Source organism: Marmota marmota, unplaced genomic scaffold, assembly GCF_001458135.2.
Source record: "Marmota marmota marmota unplaced genomic scaffold, marMar, whole genome shotgun sequence".
Classification (NCBI taxonomy): domain Eukaryota; kingdom Metazoa; phylum Chordata; class Mammalia; order Rodentia; family Sciuridae; genus Marmota; species Marmota marmota.
Window position 1 is genome coordinate 12,777,086 of NW_026000093.1, and position 19,390 is coordinate 12,796,475.

At 32.2% G+C, this 19,390-nt stretch overlaps 1 protein-coding gene across 5 annotated transcripts in view; it reads left to right on the forward strand.

Moving 5' to 3' along the window:
* Nucleotides 1-19,390, forward strand: part of Arfgef1 (ADP ribosylation factor guanine nucleotide exchange factor 1) — a 102,972-nt gene that overhangs the window by 44,987 nt on the left and 38,595 nt on the right. For 3 of the 5 annotated variants that reach the window (XM_048782951.1, XM_048782953.1, XM_048782954.1), the window contains exons 9-17: nt 228-361; nt 3,521-3,755; nt 8,018-8,117; nt 8,222-8,361; nt 8,469-8,577; nt 9,758-9,974; nt 16,236-16,347; nt 16,722-16,927; nt 17,200-17,284. In XM_048782951.1, the coding sequence (XP_048638908.1) occupies nt 228-361; nt 3,521-3,755; nt 8,018-8,117; nt 8,222-8,361; nt 8,469-8,577; nt 9,758-9,974; nt 16,236-16,347; nt 16,722-16,927; nt 17,200-17,284 (1,338 nt within the window). The remainder of the gene's footprint in view (nt 1-227; nt 362-3,520; nt 3,756-8,017; nt 8,118-8,221; nt 8,362-8,468; nt 8,578-9,757; nt 9,975-16,235; nt 16,348-16,721; nt 16,928-17,199; nt 17,285-19,390) is intronic. The other 2 variants (XM_015485819.2, XM_048782952.1) reach the window with 1 other exon arrangement.

Sequence of the window (19,390 nt, forward strand, 5' to 3'; positions counted from 1 at the left end):
TTTTAAGAACTCCTTTTAAGAGAAGGAATCTTTTAAAAGAATACACTTTAAAAGGTATTATTAGGTGTGAGAATGGCTTATCAGATTAAAAAAAAGCAATGTGGCAAATTCCTCATCAAGATTCCCCTCTAACCGATGGAAGAAACCCATCTGTTAGTGAATTGAATTACTCAGGTATTTTTACCTTGGAAAATGCATTTCATTTCATGATATATTAACTTCTTTAGGAATCTGGAAATTCTTCAGGACCTTCACCTGGTGCTAAGTTTTCCCACATTTTACAAAAGGATGCCTTTCTAGTATTCAGGTCATTGTGTAAACTGTCAATGAAACCTCTGTCAGACGGACCACCAGATCCAAAGTAAGTCATTAACTCTTTTGCTTGATAGAGATTTTTAAGCTTAAAACTTTTAAGAGTGTTTGGATTTTCTTTTGTTGTTCTGTAGAACCTTACAAAGTGGGGAGAGTTATTATACTTTAAAAAAAGTTTTGAAAACCAGTAAGTTCCAAAACTGCTAGATACCTTACACTGTTTCCCAAAGGGTACGAAAACATTGTAGAATAGTTCTGCATATATAGTAGGTGATCAATGAATATTCATGAGTAGATGAATAAACGAATTCATATTTTCATATTATAAGTAACTTTGGAGTCAATATAGCCCATTTGAAACCAGCCTTATGCTGGACCTCTAAAAACTGCAAGTCAAAATGTAATAAAACCTAAGAGAACTTTTAAAAAACTGTAGAGTGTTTGAGTTTGTCCATTAAGGAGACTAGGGACAGTTAAAATAAAACCTTTTTAAGCTTCTGGAAACCACATTTGCCATAGTGTGCATAGTTTTATGTTGTCACATTGTTCTGGTTTAGGGAGAAAGACTTTTTTAAGTCCAGAGACATAAGTCCTAAAATCTTTTTAGGCCCAAATCCTGAGAGCCCAAAATACAATTTATTGGTTCATCTGTATTTTGAAAATATGAACTTTACAGAAAAAGGATTAGGGTTACATTGTAGAACAAACTTGATTATACCATACTTACTTCATAAGAATGTTTTTTAAGTTATCACTTTTATGAAGGATTTTTTTTATCCAAAAACTGATAATTTTAACATCTTTAGAGTTGATGAAGATCTACTTTAAAAAGGAAATTGGTCTTATTATTGATGAAGATCTACTTTAAAAAGGAAATTGGTCTTATTATTGATGGTCATTTTGCCATGATTTAAAAACATTATTGGCCTTAAATTAAGCACTTCCGATGTTTTTAGTTTTTCCAAATCAAATGTAAAAAATGTTTTAAAAAATGGTAGAAACAGAAAAAAGTGAATTGTTTTAAATCCCAAGGATGTAAAGAACACAAAAGAATAGATAAGAATCTGAAGAGTGATTTGCAGGGGAGTGTTCATTTAGACCTGCAAATGGAATGATCTAGTTTTGGAAAGTTGAAGTCTTTAATACTATAAAGGATTCTTATAATGTAAATTAATTAATCCTCATTGTTAGTAGACAAACTAAATAGTAAGAATTTTTGTTTGAAGACCTTCTTAACTTGGCCATCAGGGTCATTAAACTATTATAATTAAAAGCCTTTGAAAGAGGTCAAATTTTCTACCCTTAGAAACTGTCCTTTTTCCAAAACAGAATATATGGTTTTCTTTGTTGAATGATTTTATTTTTTTTTTGCCAAAATTCAGTGAGCCTTTAAAGTAATATAATTTTCCTTTTCTTTTTTTTTTTTTTTTTTCCTTTCCTTCTGTTTATGTTTTCTGGCTTTGCTACTATGATCTAGGAAGTGTTCTGCAAATTTGAATCATAATTTGAAACTAACCCATGAAAAACTGCATACCTCAAATTTCTGGCTTTGTTTGCCTTTCAAAAGTATAATTTCTTATATCATAAGACAGTTATTTGATTCTGTCATTTATTAATGCCTGATATATAATAGGTCTTTAATAAATGGATCAACAAAAGAGTAAATCAGTTAATGTTTCTGAGCACATACTGTGTACAGGCATTTTGTTAGAAGCCAGGAGTATAATGATAAAACATTAAAAAAAACTCTCACATATTAGAGAATAATAAGCTGCAGAATTTAATTACTATAGAAAGTGAGCGGAAATGGTGATAATGTGAGCTAGACTTGTAAGTAGTAGTTTGTGTGAGCCTTAGGACACTACAACATGAACTTGACTCACTGTTTTTTCTGAGAGGTATTCAAAGTCTTAGTCTTTTACTTGTTTCTAACTTAATTTATTTAAACATTTTTTGTACTGATTTATTTGCTGCACATATTCTTAGATTCAAAATAGCTAACTTGAAAACATGATTTTATTATAAGGAACCATGCTATTATTAGCTTCCATGTAATTTCAAAGAAGGAAGTATTTTTTTGTGATACCTATTTACATGAAATTAAGTATTTCACTGGACATAGAAACACATGCCTGATATGCCAGTGGCTTGGGAAGCTGAGGCCGGAGAATTACAAGTTCAAAGACAGCCTCAGCAACTTAGTGAGGTCCTCAGCAACTTAGCGAAACCCTGTCTCATAATAAAAAATAAATAGGGCTGGGTTTGTGACTCAGTAGTTAAGTGCTCTGCGGTTCAATCCCCAGTATCAAAAGGTAAAATTAAATTTTCCTTTATTTAGATCCTTGAATTTTTGATAATTATAATCATAAAAGTTTTAAATATAGAAATTAAGAGCAGTCAAGTTCCCTTTACTTAAATATGACTGAGTGCTGCTTTTGGGACAATTTTTTCCCCCGCAAAGAACCAACTACAAGAGTTTTTAAGTGTGGCCTGTTATTGAAATATTAACCTGCCATGAATCTCTGTCTCTTGGGCATAAAAGACTTGTTTCAAAGGGAGAGAAATTACATTTTTGAAATTTAATTAAAATGTTAGGTAGTAATCAGAAGCATGACACAATATATCGACCAGAAAAATAAATTAAATTTTTACACCAGAAACTTATTTTTTAGCTTTTCATTACAAAAATATTTAGAATAAATGGCTAAGGTTTAAGAGAGAAAGTTTTTAAATGCTTAAAAAGTTTATTTCAAAAGAAAACTTGAAGGTAGGCTTGACGTAATGCTATAACTTATGAAATGCAACCAAAATTTTATTATTGTTTAGGATTTTTGAGTAGCATAACTAGGAAAAAAGTCTGAGAAAGTTTATTAAATTTATGAAGGATAAGTTTAGCTGTGAAAGAAAACAGCAAAGCATAAATCTTCAAATTATTTTTTGTTTTCTGTTGAAAGAGTAACTTGATGTTAAATATTTGTGAAGGATTTTTTCCCCCATTTAAAAAGTCTTGAAATTATATAGTGTGTGAGAAGTATCCACTGTTAGTGACTAAGCTTTTTCAAGTATTATACTTGCTTTATTGTGTTGTGGAGTTTTCTGTTCCTCTCCATTTGAAAAATTTATGAAATTATGTAGTATCAGGAAGCATTTTTGGATTACCATAATGTTAAACTTGTCTATATACTGTGTCTTCTCTTTTATATTTTAGATCTCATGAATTACGATCCAAGATTCTTTCATTGCAGTTACTTCTATCCATCCTGCAGAATGCAGGACCTGTTTTTAGAACAAATGAGATGTTTATTAATGCTATTAAGCAGTATTTGTGTGTTGCACTCTCAAAAAATGGAGTCTCATCTGTTCCAGAAGTTTTTGAACTTTCTCTTTCCATATTTCTTACTTTGTTGTCAAACTTCAAGACACATCTTAAGATGCAAATTGAGGTATGTTCTGCATTTAGGCACTAAAGTTTATACTACTGGATATTTCATTTGTTTCCTGTTAAATCAGATTACAAACACATTGGAAAGTTTTCCAGAGTGTGAAATAATTTTATGTTGTCATGTACTACTTTTTTTCCCATTCATCTATTCATCTAACACATACATGTGAAATACTAGGCAATCGGTAAGCACTGAGAATGCAAAACAAACACAGCTCGTGCCTTCAAGAAACTTTAACACTAGTTGAATGAGTGGTTTTAGCTCTCTCAAATTAATTTCGTCTTCACAATAGCTTTGCCATTGTATATACTTTATTGTTATGGGCAACGACCAAACAAACTCCATTTTGCCCTGAGACTCCATGTTATGTAAGAAATTCTTCTCCCATGGGAATACCCTGCCTCTGTACTCATCTATAGTTGCTTAGCATAGCATGTTTGGCGACACAAAATGGCAATTCTTATATAATGTAAAATGTTCTCTTTTTGGTTCTCATTTTTCTCGGACGGTGTACCCTGTCAGAGATTAATTGTCTAGACATTAGTAACAATTTTTTAACTTGTACTCAACTATGGTCGTTTTGACCCATTTTTTCTTCTGCTTATGGTCTCGTGATGTTTGTTTATGGTTTTGAATCATAGCACCACCCACTTATGATTAATATGGTTTTGGACTATAAAAGGTGTACTCAAACCCCAAGAGGGGGTTGAAGGGTATAGACTTGCAGCCTGCCCCTTGGACTAACAGCTGGTGGATCCTGAACTCCAACTGGTGAATAAAGTTTCCGTCTCCTGCTTTAAGATCAACTTGGTGATTTATTGTAATCTCACCTCATTTTGGAGGCCCCAGAGAGATGATCACCTGAGTCAAGCCTGTGGCTCTAGGGTACACTGGGATCCTGGATCCTCTGATGCAGAGAAGGGTGTCCTCCCTCTATAGTTGTGGGAGCTCTTGCTTTGTGAGGGTCTAGCCTCCTGTGGTGACTGATTGGAGCCCGCCCATAGAAGCTCTAGAGTGACTCACATCTATAATTCCAGAGGTTTTGAAGGAGGATGGAACTGCATGTATTGGGAGATAACTCATTTGACTTGATTGTAAATCTTTCAAAGTGTTTCCAGTGCTTGATTGTAAAGCCCAAAGGTGTATCAAGTGACCTTGAGCCTAAGGAGGCTTCTGTCAATGCCCTACAGAGCTCTGGTAAATGGACCATGGGATTATGTGGAGGAAAGAGCGTCCATCTTGTGTTTTTGTCTTGTCTTGTTTGTTGTTTGCTATTGTTTGTTCCCCTTTTGTTTGTTTATGTTAATCTCCAGTTGAGTTTGTTTCTAACTAAAAATAACAGTTATTCCTAAATGTCTTATTATTTTCACAGACATGGCAAACTTCTAAATCTTGACAACATATAGACAACTAGAAATCATTTTGTGTCCAAAACAATGGCTAAAATTTCAAGGTTTTTACACATAAAATATGAAGTCCTTATTCTGTTTCATTTCCATAACAATGTTGTAAATGAATCTGATAGATACACAGAATATTAAGACAGACAATATGATTATTTTAACCATCTCAAAATTATGGGAAAACAATTTATTCTTCTGAGCTAACAAATTCTTAGTCTTGAGTCAGGATTAAATATAACATTAACAAAAATTAAATACAACCTGCATATCATATCTAACATGAATGTGAAAATTGACCAACATAAAAAAGGATGTTTCTAAAATATGCCCTGTTTCAATCAAAACAATCATTTAACAAATAAGAAGTTGGGAAAAAGCATCTACTAAATCAGTAAAAATATAAGTACTATTTTAGAATACTGAATTATTTGAAGATAAAAACAAAAAATCAGGAACTAATATACCTGCATAATATGTACATACATGGTTAAAAGATTCTCTAATTTGAATAACTTATTTTTAGTTACTTTTTTCTTCATTATCTTTAAGTAAGACTACAAGTAAAAGACATTTTTAAAAAACTTTTAGAACTTTTAATACTGAAGTCTTTCATTTTTGATCATGAAACATTTAAATTACTAGAGGATTTTGGAAAACCTTATACAGCAAATTAACAGATTTTTGAACACGGAAACTCCCATAAGGACTGTTTAGTAAACTGTGTGAAATATAAATTCTTATGGAACTAGGCATCATAAAGATAAATTTAAGTTGTGATTTATATTTTTCTATGAAAATGAATTTAAAAGGAAATACTCTAAGAAATTTCGTGTTTACTCATAGGTAGTAGATTGTCGTCTTAGAATTGTTTTTATGTTCTGATGGTTTAAAGAGATCAGATTTATTATATTCATTATATTCTGAAGGGGAGATAATGAGAATAAATGAGATGAGATATGCTTTTGAAAATATTAGAGATACTCAAATTCAAGATGAGTTTTGTTCTACTTGGAGAAAAATCTCATGTAATTTGCAACATGATTTGCAGAATTTAAAGATTGTTACTTTGAAAATTCATTTTGTGAGAATATTCATTTTAGAGTTTTCATAATATGATTTTTCCATGCACATTAAATTATATATTTTAGAAAGTACAGTTTATATATAAAACTTAAGAGAAAATCTGTTATATGAACACAGTGTGCTTTGATAAAGCAATTCTCCATATACTTGATGTTCACGAAATCATTAAAGGTTTAAAATTTTTAGGGCCCCTGTTGTTATGCATGGTATATTACAATAATAGGCTTTTGTTTATTTGCAATAAGCAAGAGATATTAACTAAAGTTTTTTTTTTCCCTGTATCTCCAAATCTGTTATTTATTTATTACGTAAATCAAAGAGTTCCAAACTTTCTGATTCATGACATCATTAGAGACTCTAATCTTTTCATTTCTTTCGCTGAGAAAGAAATACCTAGCTGGTCATTTATTAAGCAGCTAGAACCAAACAACTCAATAAATACTTGTCTTATTTGTCTGTTTCAAAACAAGTAGTACACATAAATTTAAAGAAAAAAATTAAGTTTTTGTTTCATTCATAGCTAGAATTCCTTTACTAATGGGATGTGTGTGGTTGACACTGTTCAACTTTTTTATATCTTTGAATTAGATTGAATAATACCACCTATTCTTCAGTAATTTTCACACAGTATTTGCTTTTTGTGGTAGCAACTACCATAACCCAGGTTTGCAAAGATAATGGTATGATTCAAAGGAATTTAGTTTATAGAAACTGAACAGTTTTTTGTGGTATCCAACAGATATACTTCCGTCTGAATTTTATCTCAGAAACAAAGACTCATGGTGCCCCTGTGAGTTTGTTGCGAGCATTCTAGGTTGACTTAATAACAGTGTTTAGAAACTATGGCCATTTAAAAATCATAAGTATTTATTGAATGCCTGTTTAAGTGCCCTGCAGTGTGGACACAGTGCTTAGCAAGAAAGAACTGGTTCCTATTCTTTTAGAGCTTACAGTACATTAAGCAAGTAAACAGGAATGTCCTCTAAGTTTTTTTGAAAAAAAGCAGGTTACAGGGATACCTAACCCATGGGGGGGAGAAAGTGTCCATTATCTTACATTATAAAAATGACTATTTCTAGATTTATGTATGATTCATAAATGCTAATTTGTTGCTTTGTTTTATAATTATCCCTTCTTAGATCTCAGTCACTTTCAAAATAAATTTGAATGTGAAAATTCTTAGCTGCCAAATTGAAATTTACTTCATTATTAGGTTCATGCCTTTGTGCATAATATTATTTGGTATAAAGAATAATGAAAAATAGTTTGTATGTAGTTTTCAAGCAATAAGGAGTTTCACAACACCATATAAGAATTAGAAACTTTTTATTGTTTATTGGAATACCCAATTACATTTAAATCTAAGAATGGTTAGGCTTGCACAGTATTAGAATGTCTAAAAAATATAACTGACAGATAGAGTATAATAGAGTATAATCCTCTCTTTGAGAGGATTTAAAAATTATGTATGAGTTATTAGTTTTGTTCAAGAAATTTTCACCCTTCGGAACTCCAAATCTTTGCATATTTCATTTGTAGTAGCTGTGTGATGGTAAACAAAATCCAAAATATTTACTGCTGGTAGTGGAAAGGCAGGTTTAATTCACCACCCAAATTATTATAGTCCTGAGATATCAGAGATAGAACTCTAAAATAGAGTTGAACTCCAGAGCAGTGTGGGTCCTAATCTCTGCTTTCCATCTTTAGGATATTTAAAAGTGATCACACAACTGAATTCTAAGCAGTATTTTAAATCGAAGTTTCCCCTAATCACAGGTGTTCTTTAAAGAAATTTTCCTGTATATTTTGGAAACTTCTACCAGCTCATTTGATCACAAATGGATGGTTATTCAGACGCTGACAAGGATTTGTGCAGGTATTTGGAAATATCTTTTTCTCTTATTACAAGATATTTCAAAGGCCAAATGTACTCTTATATTAGATGCATTCTGTTAAAATTAACACATTATGTTGTTACAGATGCTCAGAGTGTAGTGGATATTTATGTAAACTATGACTGTGACTTAAACGCAGCAAATATATTTGAAAGACTAGTAAATGATCTCTCAAAAATTGCTCAAGGAAGGGGCAGTCAAGAACTTGGTATGAGTAATGTTCAGGTAAGAACTTGAAAAACATTTTCAAATTAAAACTTTGCCGAGGAAGAGGAATGCATTTTCTTTAGAAGATCTTTTTGTTTTTATTCTCTCTATGAATTATTTTATAGGAATTGAGCCTGAGGAAAAAAGGTTTAGAATGCTTAGTGTCAATTTTGAAGTGTATGGTTGAATGGAGTAAGGATCAGTATGTGAATCCCAACTCTCAGACAACTCTTGGTAAGGTGATATTTTGAGTTATAATTCTTCATCATAAATGACAAACTTTGGGGGATAGTTGCATAAACAGGCTCATGACATGTTCTTTAACTGATAGAAAGCATTCTTATTATTTAAATAATTAGTTTTAAAATTATTTCCAGTTTAGTGTGTTTGTTTGTTAATTTGAGATGTGGTCTTGCTGTATTGTCCAGCCTGGCATCAAACTTGCAATCCTTCTACATCAGTCCCCTGAATAGCTGGGATTATAGGTGTATGCCATCGTACCAGCTAAACTTAATTAAAAGTTCCAATATTTTAAATATTATACAAAACAAAACATATTTACATGGCTTTGTTATAATTATAAAAAGAACCTAAAAAAGGTTGAGTTGTTCATCTATGTTTGATGTTCATGATCACTCAGAGAAAATGTCAGAGCTTGAAAGGCTACCCTAATGTTATCTTAGCCAAGAGTCCTATAAGGAAAACTATTCCTTATGAGGCATGAGCTGAGAGCAAAACTGTAGTGTATATAAAACACTGCAGCTTCAAAACAAATCCCTGCTAATGGTGCAAATTGTATTTGTGCAAATGTTTTAATGTTAAATATATTGTTTATTTTAGTACCACTATAATTTATTTGTAATAAATAGTTATCTAAACAACATTGAAATACATTACCTTATTGTAAAATTCATTTTTTCTTTCACATTTTTTTTCTTGGACAAATATAGCAGTAATCCCACCCCACAGTGGTTTCACTTTCCATGATTTCAGTTATCTGAGGTCAACCACAATTTATGATGAACTCTTCCTCCATCCTGCTTGGGACATGAGTCATCGTTTTGTTCAGCATTTATTCTCTATGTGCCACCAATCCACTTGTCTCTTAGTAGCCTTCTCAGTTCTCAGATCAACTGTCATGGTATTGAAATGCTTGTATTCAAGTAACCCTTATTTTACTTAATGGCCCCAAAACATCAGAGTATGATTCTGACAGTTGAGATATGCCAAAGAGAAGCCGTAAAGTGAAAAGATGAAACCTCTTGACTTTGTAAGGAAAGAAAAAGGATCTTGTACTGAGGTTACTAAGGTCTACAGTACAATAAAATATTTTGAGACTACATTCTTAAAGCTTTTATTTTAGTATACTGTTATGATAGTTCTGTTTTATTATTAATTATTGCTGTTCAATCAGTTTTTCTTCTTACAGGTCAGGAAAAACCCTCAGAGCAAGAGATGAGTGAAATTAAACACCCTGAAACTATAAACAGATATGGAAGTTTAAACTCCCTGGAGTCAACATCATCATCAGGCATAGGCAGCTACAGTACACAGATGTCTGGCACTGATAATCCAGAACAATTTGAGGTCCTAAAGCAACAAAAAGAAATAATAGAACAAGGAATAGATTTGTAAGTGTCAAATTTTAAGGAAAAATGTTACTAATAATTCTAGAATTGTACCACCTCTGCTCTAGGTTTCTTTTCAACCACTCATGACTTTTTATTCCTTTCTTATTTTGACTTTCAGTGAGTAAAATGGGGGATTGTTCTCTTAGATCCAAGAATTCTAATGACTCCTTATTTAGCTCCCCAAATTCATGCCATTCTAGCCCAAACAGACTCATAATACCCAGTCCAGCCCCTCTTATCATATAGATTAAATGAACTTCATCTGTTCAGTTTTGCCTTATTCATTTAACTTGGTTATGACACCTGCCATTATATTTCCTAATCAGATGATAACTCAAAAAAGTTTTAAATACTAAGCCTCTAATAATTAACATTGCTTCTTTATAGGTTTTATATTTCCTCTAGTTGTGTTATAAGCATATTGCTCTTATTAGGGATATGATCTTGTCATTGATTTTATTTTTTTATGTTAATAAGATAATCATCTCCCTTTTCATCCAGTGTACCAGACCTTGATCTCATGAAATCAGTTTTCCTGCTAAGTTTTGTGATATCAGCCTGCTTCTAGACTATTTCCTTTACTACCATGTAGCCTGCCTTCTTTTTAGTGCCCGCTTTTTTTTTCCCCCAAAGAGATGCAATAAATGAATCTCGATACTATGGTGGTAGAGTGCCTGCTTAGCATATATGGGGCCCTGGGTTTGATCCTCGATACTGGGAGTTAGAGGCGGGGTGGAAATCTAGCTATTGTAAACTGTTAAAAAAACAAAAATCCATTGTGTGTTTACTCAGTTTGCTGCTTCTGCTTTAAAGCATTCTTTCCTGATACTTGTAATGTCTTTTGGTGAATGTTTAAGTGTTTTGTTTTTGTTTTTTGGTGTTAACCTATTACATCCTGAGATTTTAATTCTGCAGATATTTCAACAAAATCATCACAAGTACATTAAAATAGGTTGGAAATCATAATCTAGAGCTTATATATCCCTTATTATCGTTAAGAATGAAAATACAGGTTGTCCTACAAATAGGACCCTAGGACATTATAGTATTTTTTACACACATAGGCTGTTTTACAGATGGGACATTGGGCAAATATGATATTCTTTCATATGTAATATGATACACAAATAAGTGAATTTCATGACCCTTTCAAGAGTAATTTTGGTAGAAGGAAGCAAAATACTTCAAACATTATTGACAATATATTGTCAGTTTTGCACAACATGCCTTGTTTTGACATTGTTATTCTTGCTGTTTGAGAGTAATATGAGTTCTCATGAAAATTTGTTACCTTAGACAGTAGTAGATTGGGAGTATTATCCTTTCTTTTTCCTATTGAGTTCTCACAACTTTGTTTTAGGTATGCTAACCAGACGTCTCTTTGAAATCCAATAAATTAATGAAATCTCTCTTTTTCACAAATTCTGTGAATAACCCATGCATTTATAGTACATGTCAGTTATTCAAGTGACTAAACACTATTATCATTTTTTACCTCTATTGGAAGTGGACTATTTGGAAACCAGCCAATTATTTTTATCCATACCGCCACTGAAAATTTTTAATAGGTACTCACTACCTTTGGTTGAAGCATATTGACTTTATTCTGTATTTTTTCCACCATTGAGCTTTGCCAAGTGGTTTCACTGTATCATAGTTGGTTCCAACTATTATCTCACTCTTTTACAATGAGAATTTCATTCTTTGTATCAAATCTGTAATCATACAACCCCCTTGCTTGTTTTTTCATCAATGTTGTTGGTTTCAGAGGATGCTTCTTTATTTTCCCTCATGGTGCCTGTAAGTTGGAATCCAATATTTCTAAGATATACCAACAAGTCAGAGCCAGTGAACAGATTGTTGAAAAATACACTGTGACACTTCAGCATTTATAGGACCTCCCAAGCAAAAAATCAACATTGGATCCTTCTTGAGCAGTTTTCCCATAATACAAGTCAAAGTTAAAGGAATATCCTGATACTCTTCACAGTACCCAGAATTTATAACCAAATCTATGAGCTTCCCTCTTATAAATTGTTTCAGTGAATTGTGTCTATAACATCTAATAATCATTTCAACCACAAACATTTTGCAAAGATACAAAATTTCATGCATGACTTTAGAATTATATTTATTAAAGGATGAACTTAAAAACCTTAACCTTTAATATTCTTCTGCCATTCATTATTGTTGCAAAAATGTATGATATTTATTAGCTCCTGAAAACAGTTTCTTGACATAGCATTTTTGATGGTAGATATACCAAAATCATCATTTGATCAGTAGTTTCTTATGGAAGTTAGTTGATGATAACCTGAAAAATTAAGAATTCCTGAAAATGTTTTAAACTCATTTACAGTAAGTACTTCAAATTGATTCTTTGAAATATTTCAAATTGATTTTTTTCTTTCTGCAGTAGTGTGTGTATATCATATATTTCAGGTGTCAAAATTTCTTCAAAAATCTCTACCAGGCTGATATACTCTAATGAATTTATAATTTTTCTCAAGCATTCAGAATAGGTGTTTTGTCTAATATATTGTTTGGAGTACAGAAACACAGGTCACAACTTGTCAACAAATACCCCCAAGTAGCAACAACTTAAGAGTTTGTCAGGCAATGTCCTAGTGTTCTATTTATAGAACAGCTATTTTTGAACATTTATAATTTGAAATACAATACATTTCTTGAAAAAAAAATGACAACTTAGTTCTAGAAAATCCTTTCATGAATGCAATTCTTACATTACATATCAGTAATATATGTAATGTAATATTTTGTTCTATTGAACAAATTTCATAAAGAAACTTTTGCTGTAAAGTTTATGCTATTTTTCAACAGTAAGTTTAAAAATACTTTCCAAGCCAGGTGTAGCACATCCTTGTAATCCCAGTGATTTGGGAGGCTGAGGCAGGAGGATTGCAAGTTCAAAGCCAGCCTCAGCAACTTAGCAAGGCCCTAAGTAACTTAGTGAGGGCCTGTCTCAAAATTAAAAAATGAAAAAGGGTAGGAATGTGGCTCAGTGGTTAAGCCTGGGTTCAATCTCCTGTAACCCCCTATCCCATAATATTTTTTCCAAACCTCTTGTCATCCACCTATTTTCTCAAAAGAGTAGAACTCTAAAAATATAATTACTTCAAAGTTATGTATGGTATGGGTTTTAATTAGGAAAAAATTGAGAAAACATGCACATATTCTTTGTTATAAAATCGTATAAAATGGCCTCAGGAAATAGTCATCAGTACTTCATTCTTTTTAATTGTTTAGTCTATATTTATCTAAGTCCCATCTGTTTCTGATATTATGCAAACTCTCAGGGATACTAGATGAATGAGTTAGCCTTTCTTTCTGAGGAGCACACTGTCAAGTATATAAACAACTATGTATATTGAAATTCTGTTGGTCACCAAGCAAACATATATTTGGTACTTGAGATTATTTGCCAAGCACTGGAATGCACTGGTCCTTGTGTTCAAGATTATAGTCCAAATATAGGCAAAGTATATAATTTTTAAGAGTAACTATATAAGGCCTGTATTAGTAGAGTGTTATTCAAAGTGTTGCCAAGGGAAGCCAGCTCTATTTGAAGTCTCGAAGAGTGAGAGGGAGTAGTTAAGCATAGCACAGGGCTTCAAAGGGGAATTTCCATAGCCACCAGTCCTCTCAGCCACTTTATTTTTTTTCACTATCATATAGCCATAACAAAGATGCTTTTATGGAGCTATGTTTCCAGTATATATACTCCTTTCCTGATACCACTGTATCCTCTTTGCCTCCTGCCTTTCTGACCACCTCATCTTAGTCTTGTTATGGGTTATTTTTTCTTGAATATTTATAAACATTACCATAGTTCTGTCCTTCAGCCCATTTCTTTCTTGTTTGGTGTCTTAAGTGATTATGTTCTTTTTCATAACTTTAGTTAATATCTGTGTGCTAATATCTCACAACTCCCAAGTGTTAATTTTTAACATACACACCTCTACGGAGATCCAAGACTCATTTCTCTACTAGCCTGTTTGGATCTCCACTGGATATTGCATAATTTCTTATGCCCAGCATATATATGACCAAATTGGTCAGTCTCACCATAGTCAACACCTTGATACTCTTATCCCAAACAAAAAGACAAAAATTCCTATTTTGTCATTTAGGCTAATGACTCGAGCATGCTACTAAATTTATAAATTAGAATCCTGAGAGTTAGCTTTAAGTTTCCCCTTACTCTTAAATCTAATATTCACTATGTAGGTTCTGTCCATTCTACTTCCTGAATATCTCTGCAATCCATTCTTTCTCTCTCTTCCACAAGCTATCCTTTGGAGTCAGACCACTTCCAGTTTTCGCCTTGACTAGTATAACCTTTTCATCGACTTACTGTTTTTTTTTTTTCTTTTTCATGCTTTAGGCTTTTCTCAACTGTACTAAAATAATCTTTCTCAAATGAAAATTTTTGTTTTCATTTTGCTTGTTCTTAAAGAATAAACCAAAGCTTGCGATAGCAGATAGTACCTTCAGGATTTGGAGCTGCACGGTGCCAAACTTTATTTCCTGTCAATTCTCTATCTCACTTAGTTCCAAAAATGCAGAGCTATTTATTACTGTATCATGCTGTTTTATGGTTTTACATATGAGTATGGCTTCTTTTTTTTCTGGGATGTTTCTCTTACTCCTTATAAAAGTTGTAATCATTCTTCAAAATCCAGTGCTAGAATCACCTTCCACAAGAAAATATTGTGAACATCTCAGTTATTGGTCACCTCTTCCATGTTGTGTTCTTATTTCATGAATACATCCTATTTGTTCTATTTTTAAAATTGTGTTTTCTTTCATTAGAGTGAGAGCTTCTGGAAAGTGGGGATTGTGTTTTATCTCAATGAAAAATGTTTGCTTTTAATTAACACAGTGGCTGTGTTTGAATTAGAACTCAACAGGGGAATCATTAAGACAGAATAGGGAAGAACATTACAGACAAATAGAATGGCTTGTGCACCAGCACCAAAGGAGAGGGAGGACATTTGAGGATTCTTGTTCAGTATGTCAGGGCAGGATGAGGGAGAGTGGCAGGAGGTAAGATTAGAGTTGAATCTGGATTATAGAAGGCCTTATTCTCCATGAAAAGGGGGTTTTTGTCTTGTTTCCTTTGACACTGGCATGCTGATAAGGGTTTTAAACAGAGGAGTGGCATCATCAGATTTCTGTTTGAAAAGATGACTTTGCAGCAGCCTGAAAGGATAGACTAGAATGTGGGCAAAACAAGACATAGGGAGATCATTTAAGAACTCTTGCAGTAACCCAGGTGACAGGTGATGAGGCATTAGTGTAATAAAGTAGGAAGAAAATTTGTTAGTGACATTTGAGTTAACTCTTGAAGCATATGGGGGAGTTCCCCTATGAGTGGATCTGATAAAGATCATGTAGAGAAATAGTCTCTACAGCTACATTATATTTAGGGAATACAGTAGGACATATAGGAGCAGGTGAGAGAAGGGGAGTGAGAGATGAACTAGAACAAATTGTTTTGTTTTGGTGGTGCTGGGGATTGAACCCAGGGCCTTGTGCATGCTAGGCTCGAACTCTACCAACTGAGCTATATCCAGAGTCCAGAACTAGTCTATATTTGAGAAAGGTTTTGTGTGCCATTCTAATGAATTTGAACAGATAAGCCAAGGCTACTTGAAGATTAAGGGAAAATGTATATTCAAAAGTCTGTGATACTTAGTATTCACATTCTTATCAGTCCATCTACTGTGTGGCATTGTCTCTAACCACTGTTGTTATGAATCAAGAAATATACCATCTTACAATAAAATGTCTGTGAAATGACCTGGATCAGTGATAAAGAAGGCCTTCCTTGTGAGGCTTCTTTTTATTCTGGTTCTTTTTGACTGGCAGTTGAATTCACTTTACCACTGACCTATACAGCTCCAGTCCTTTTTATTTTTCACTTTGAGACCAGGTTCCATTAAATTACTAAGGCTAGTCTTGAACTAGGGATCCTTCTGCTGTAGCCTCCCCTGTCACTGGGATTACACATGTGTACCACCACACCCAGCTCATGTGAGGCTCTTTTCTAAGAAAAAAACAAATAAAACTTGGTAAAATGTAGTATTTTTGTACATCCAGGTACAAATGATGATCTTATTTAAGATCCTGTGTTCTAAGTACTATTGGAAAACTAATTTATTGTATTTTCAGATCCTCTTTTCAAGAATTACAAATGTTTTTGTTTTTAATGTTTCTGTTAACATTAACATCATCTAGATTTAATAAGAAACCAAAGAGAGGAATACAGTACCTCCAAGAACAAGGGATGCTTGGCACCACACCTGAAGATATTGCCCAATTCTTACATCAAGAGGAAAGATTAGACTCTGTAAGAATACCATTTTATTTCTTTTTTTTCTGCAAAATTCTTTTTAAATTATTAAAACATACTATGGAACCTTTAAAATGCATTCCTAAATATGTAATAAAACCTAAAGAATAACCTGGATAATGTATGTTTATCTAAATATATAAATATAACATAAATTTTGATTTTTGTATTTTCTAAAGATACAATGTCTTGATTTTTAAAAAAAAAAAAACCACATTGAGCACATTTAACTTTTAATTTTATGTTTAAAATTGTTAACCTGGTAGTTAAAAACCTGTGGATATTACAGATTTTTCTTCTTTTTAAGAGGCTGTGAGGCGAATGCAATGTACTATTAGAATATCAATTTCTATCTTTTGTTTTTATGTTAGACTCAAGTGGGTGAGTTCCTGGGAGATAATGATAAATTTAATAAAGAAGTCATGTATGCATATGTGGACCAACATGACTTTTCAGGAAAGGACTTCGTTTCAGCCCTTCGCATGTTTCTGGAAGGATTCCGTCTTCCAGGAGAAGCTCAAAAAATTGATCGGTTAATGGAAAAATTTGCTGCAAGATACCTAGAATGTAACCAAGGGTAAGTAAGATTCTGATGTTTCTTTTGTGAACTATATCCATGATAGTGTGCTAGGGAGGATCAGGGTTTCAGAGATAATAGGACATAATCCCCTGTCCTCAAGAGAATTTATATTATCTACTATCTAGAAGTAATAAGTCACATTCATAAAAAATTGTAATATGAGGTACAACATAAATTCTAAGAAAATTTAAAGTGCTTTTGGTTTGAGATGACTTACTTAAACTATGAAACAATAAAGTTTATAATAATATATGCATTTATTTTTCCAGACAAACCCTTTTTGCTAGTGCAGATACTGCTTATGTTTTGGCTTACTCAATTATCATGTTGACCACAGACCTTCATAGTCCACAGGTATGTTTTCTTCCTCATCAATTTTACAATAAGTAGTAAAAATTCAATATATTATTTTCAATTCACTTAAGCACTAGTTGAAATTTTAATGTTATATAGTAAAACTGGTTGGTTACCAAATTGGTATTTTTAGTTAGAGTAGGTATACATTTTACAAAAGCAATCCCTATGAATAATTCTAAGTAGAATTTTGAGTATATGCAAAATATATCTATTTATCATTCTCATAATTGACAATTTTTGAACAGTTTTAAGGTAAATTTTAATCTAAAAAGATGTTTATAAGTTGCTTGTGTGTACTTGTTGCAATATAAGAAAGCACTTTACATAACCATCTTTTTTAAAAAAAACTTCAAACTTAAACAGTAGAAAGATCTGTGGCCTTCATAGTTACCAATTTATGGTCTGTCTTCTAACTACATCCCTTACTTCCCCCAAGTAAATTTGAGGTGAATCCAGATATTATTACATCTGTATTTATTTCAGTGTGTATCTCTAAAAGAGAAATATTATATTTAAACCATAACCACAATACCATCACACCTAAAATATTAGTATTATTTTTAAAATTGATCAGACCTCTGGGAGATGTTCAAATTTCATTTACCACATCAAATTCATAATTCCTTCTTAAATATTACCCACTTTTCAAAAAAGTTATTTTTAAAGTGTCTAGTATTCTGAAACCATACTTTGATATCCTTAGGTAAAATTATCTTTATAGATTATTTGCAAGAATTTCTTAGTACTTCTAGGGATGGGTATCTAATGAAACTTATTAGTCTTTGGATGTAAATTAAATTATTAAATTATGTTCATATTAATCTGACATGTATTAGAACAATTAAAATTTATTTGCAGTTTGAGATTAAACTTTGCAGTACAGGGATTTTTTTGGGGGGGTGTTCAGAGATATTGAAGATTGGGTCCATATGGAAAGCATCTATTAACATAAGGCAGAAGGAGTATGTATGATGTTATTCCTGTTTTAAACACCAGAACTGAAAAACTGTGGATGTGCCATCTCTTGTCCTAAAGACAAAACACCATTAAGTTCGAGATTGCTACCTATATTTGAAGAATAAACCAAAGCTTGTGATAGCAGATAGTACCTTCAGGATTTGGAGATTGACTTGGTTTTATATTCAAGATTAACTTGGTTTTAATTAGCTTTTTTAAAATTATATGTAGTTAAGATTGTGATCATTTAACATTTGTTGTGGCATATTGTTCAAATTGTAGTCAAAGCAGCTTATCTTCAGGGTTTTTATTATCCAGTGTGACTACTTTTTTCCATGATGAAAGGCAATCCATAGATAATGATTTATTTAGATGTTATTATTATCAAAGTTTTCAGTCTTACAATAGAAATTATAACCTGGACTTACAAATCTTTATTTTTAGAAGATTATTATTTTAAAGACATTTGGTTTTATAAATATAAGCAACATCATATACAACCATGCTATATATCTTCCTAAGTGTGTGTGGATATTCGTGTTATTTAGAAGAAATGTTAAAAACTCCTTTTATATGTTTTGATAAATACTCAGATTGTTAGAGTCGTTGAACACATACCAGTTAGGGAGCATTATCTTAATGGTGTTTTGTCTTTAGGGCAAGAGATTTATCCATGAAATATGCTTCGTGTTCTAGCTTAGTGGTAGCAATCTCGAACTGTTCCTTATCAGACCTAGTATCCAAGTGATGATGTGCATACAAGTTCCTGTGAAGCTAAGTAGTCTGTTAAAAAATTGAACTCAAAATCTTGGCCCCAGGTGATTTATGAACCATAACAAGTAACATCATTTTTTAAAAATACAGATAACATAAAGGAGTTCCATAAAACCAGTTTTTCTCAATGTTAGTTTTTCCAAAGTTCAAATATAGGTGAATTTTAGCAAGTTATTTATCTACCTTATTCACCTAAAATATTTGTGGTTAGGCTACCTTTTGTATATAATACACATCAGAGAAGTTTTTTTTTTAATTGCAGTATAGTTAAAACATATTTGAATGTTTTTACATTAATGTTCACCAGTATTATTGACCAGCTTTGCATGATTTAAACACTGAAGTAATTCAGGTATATCAGAATAAAATTCA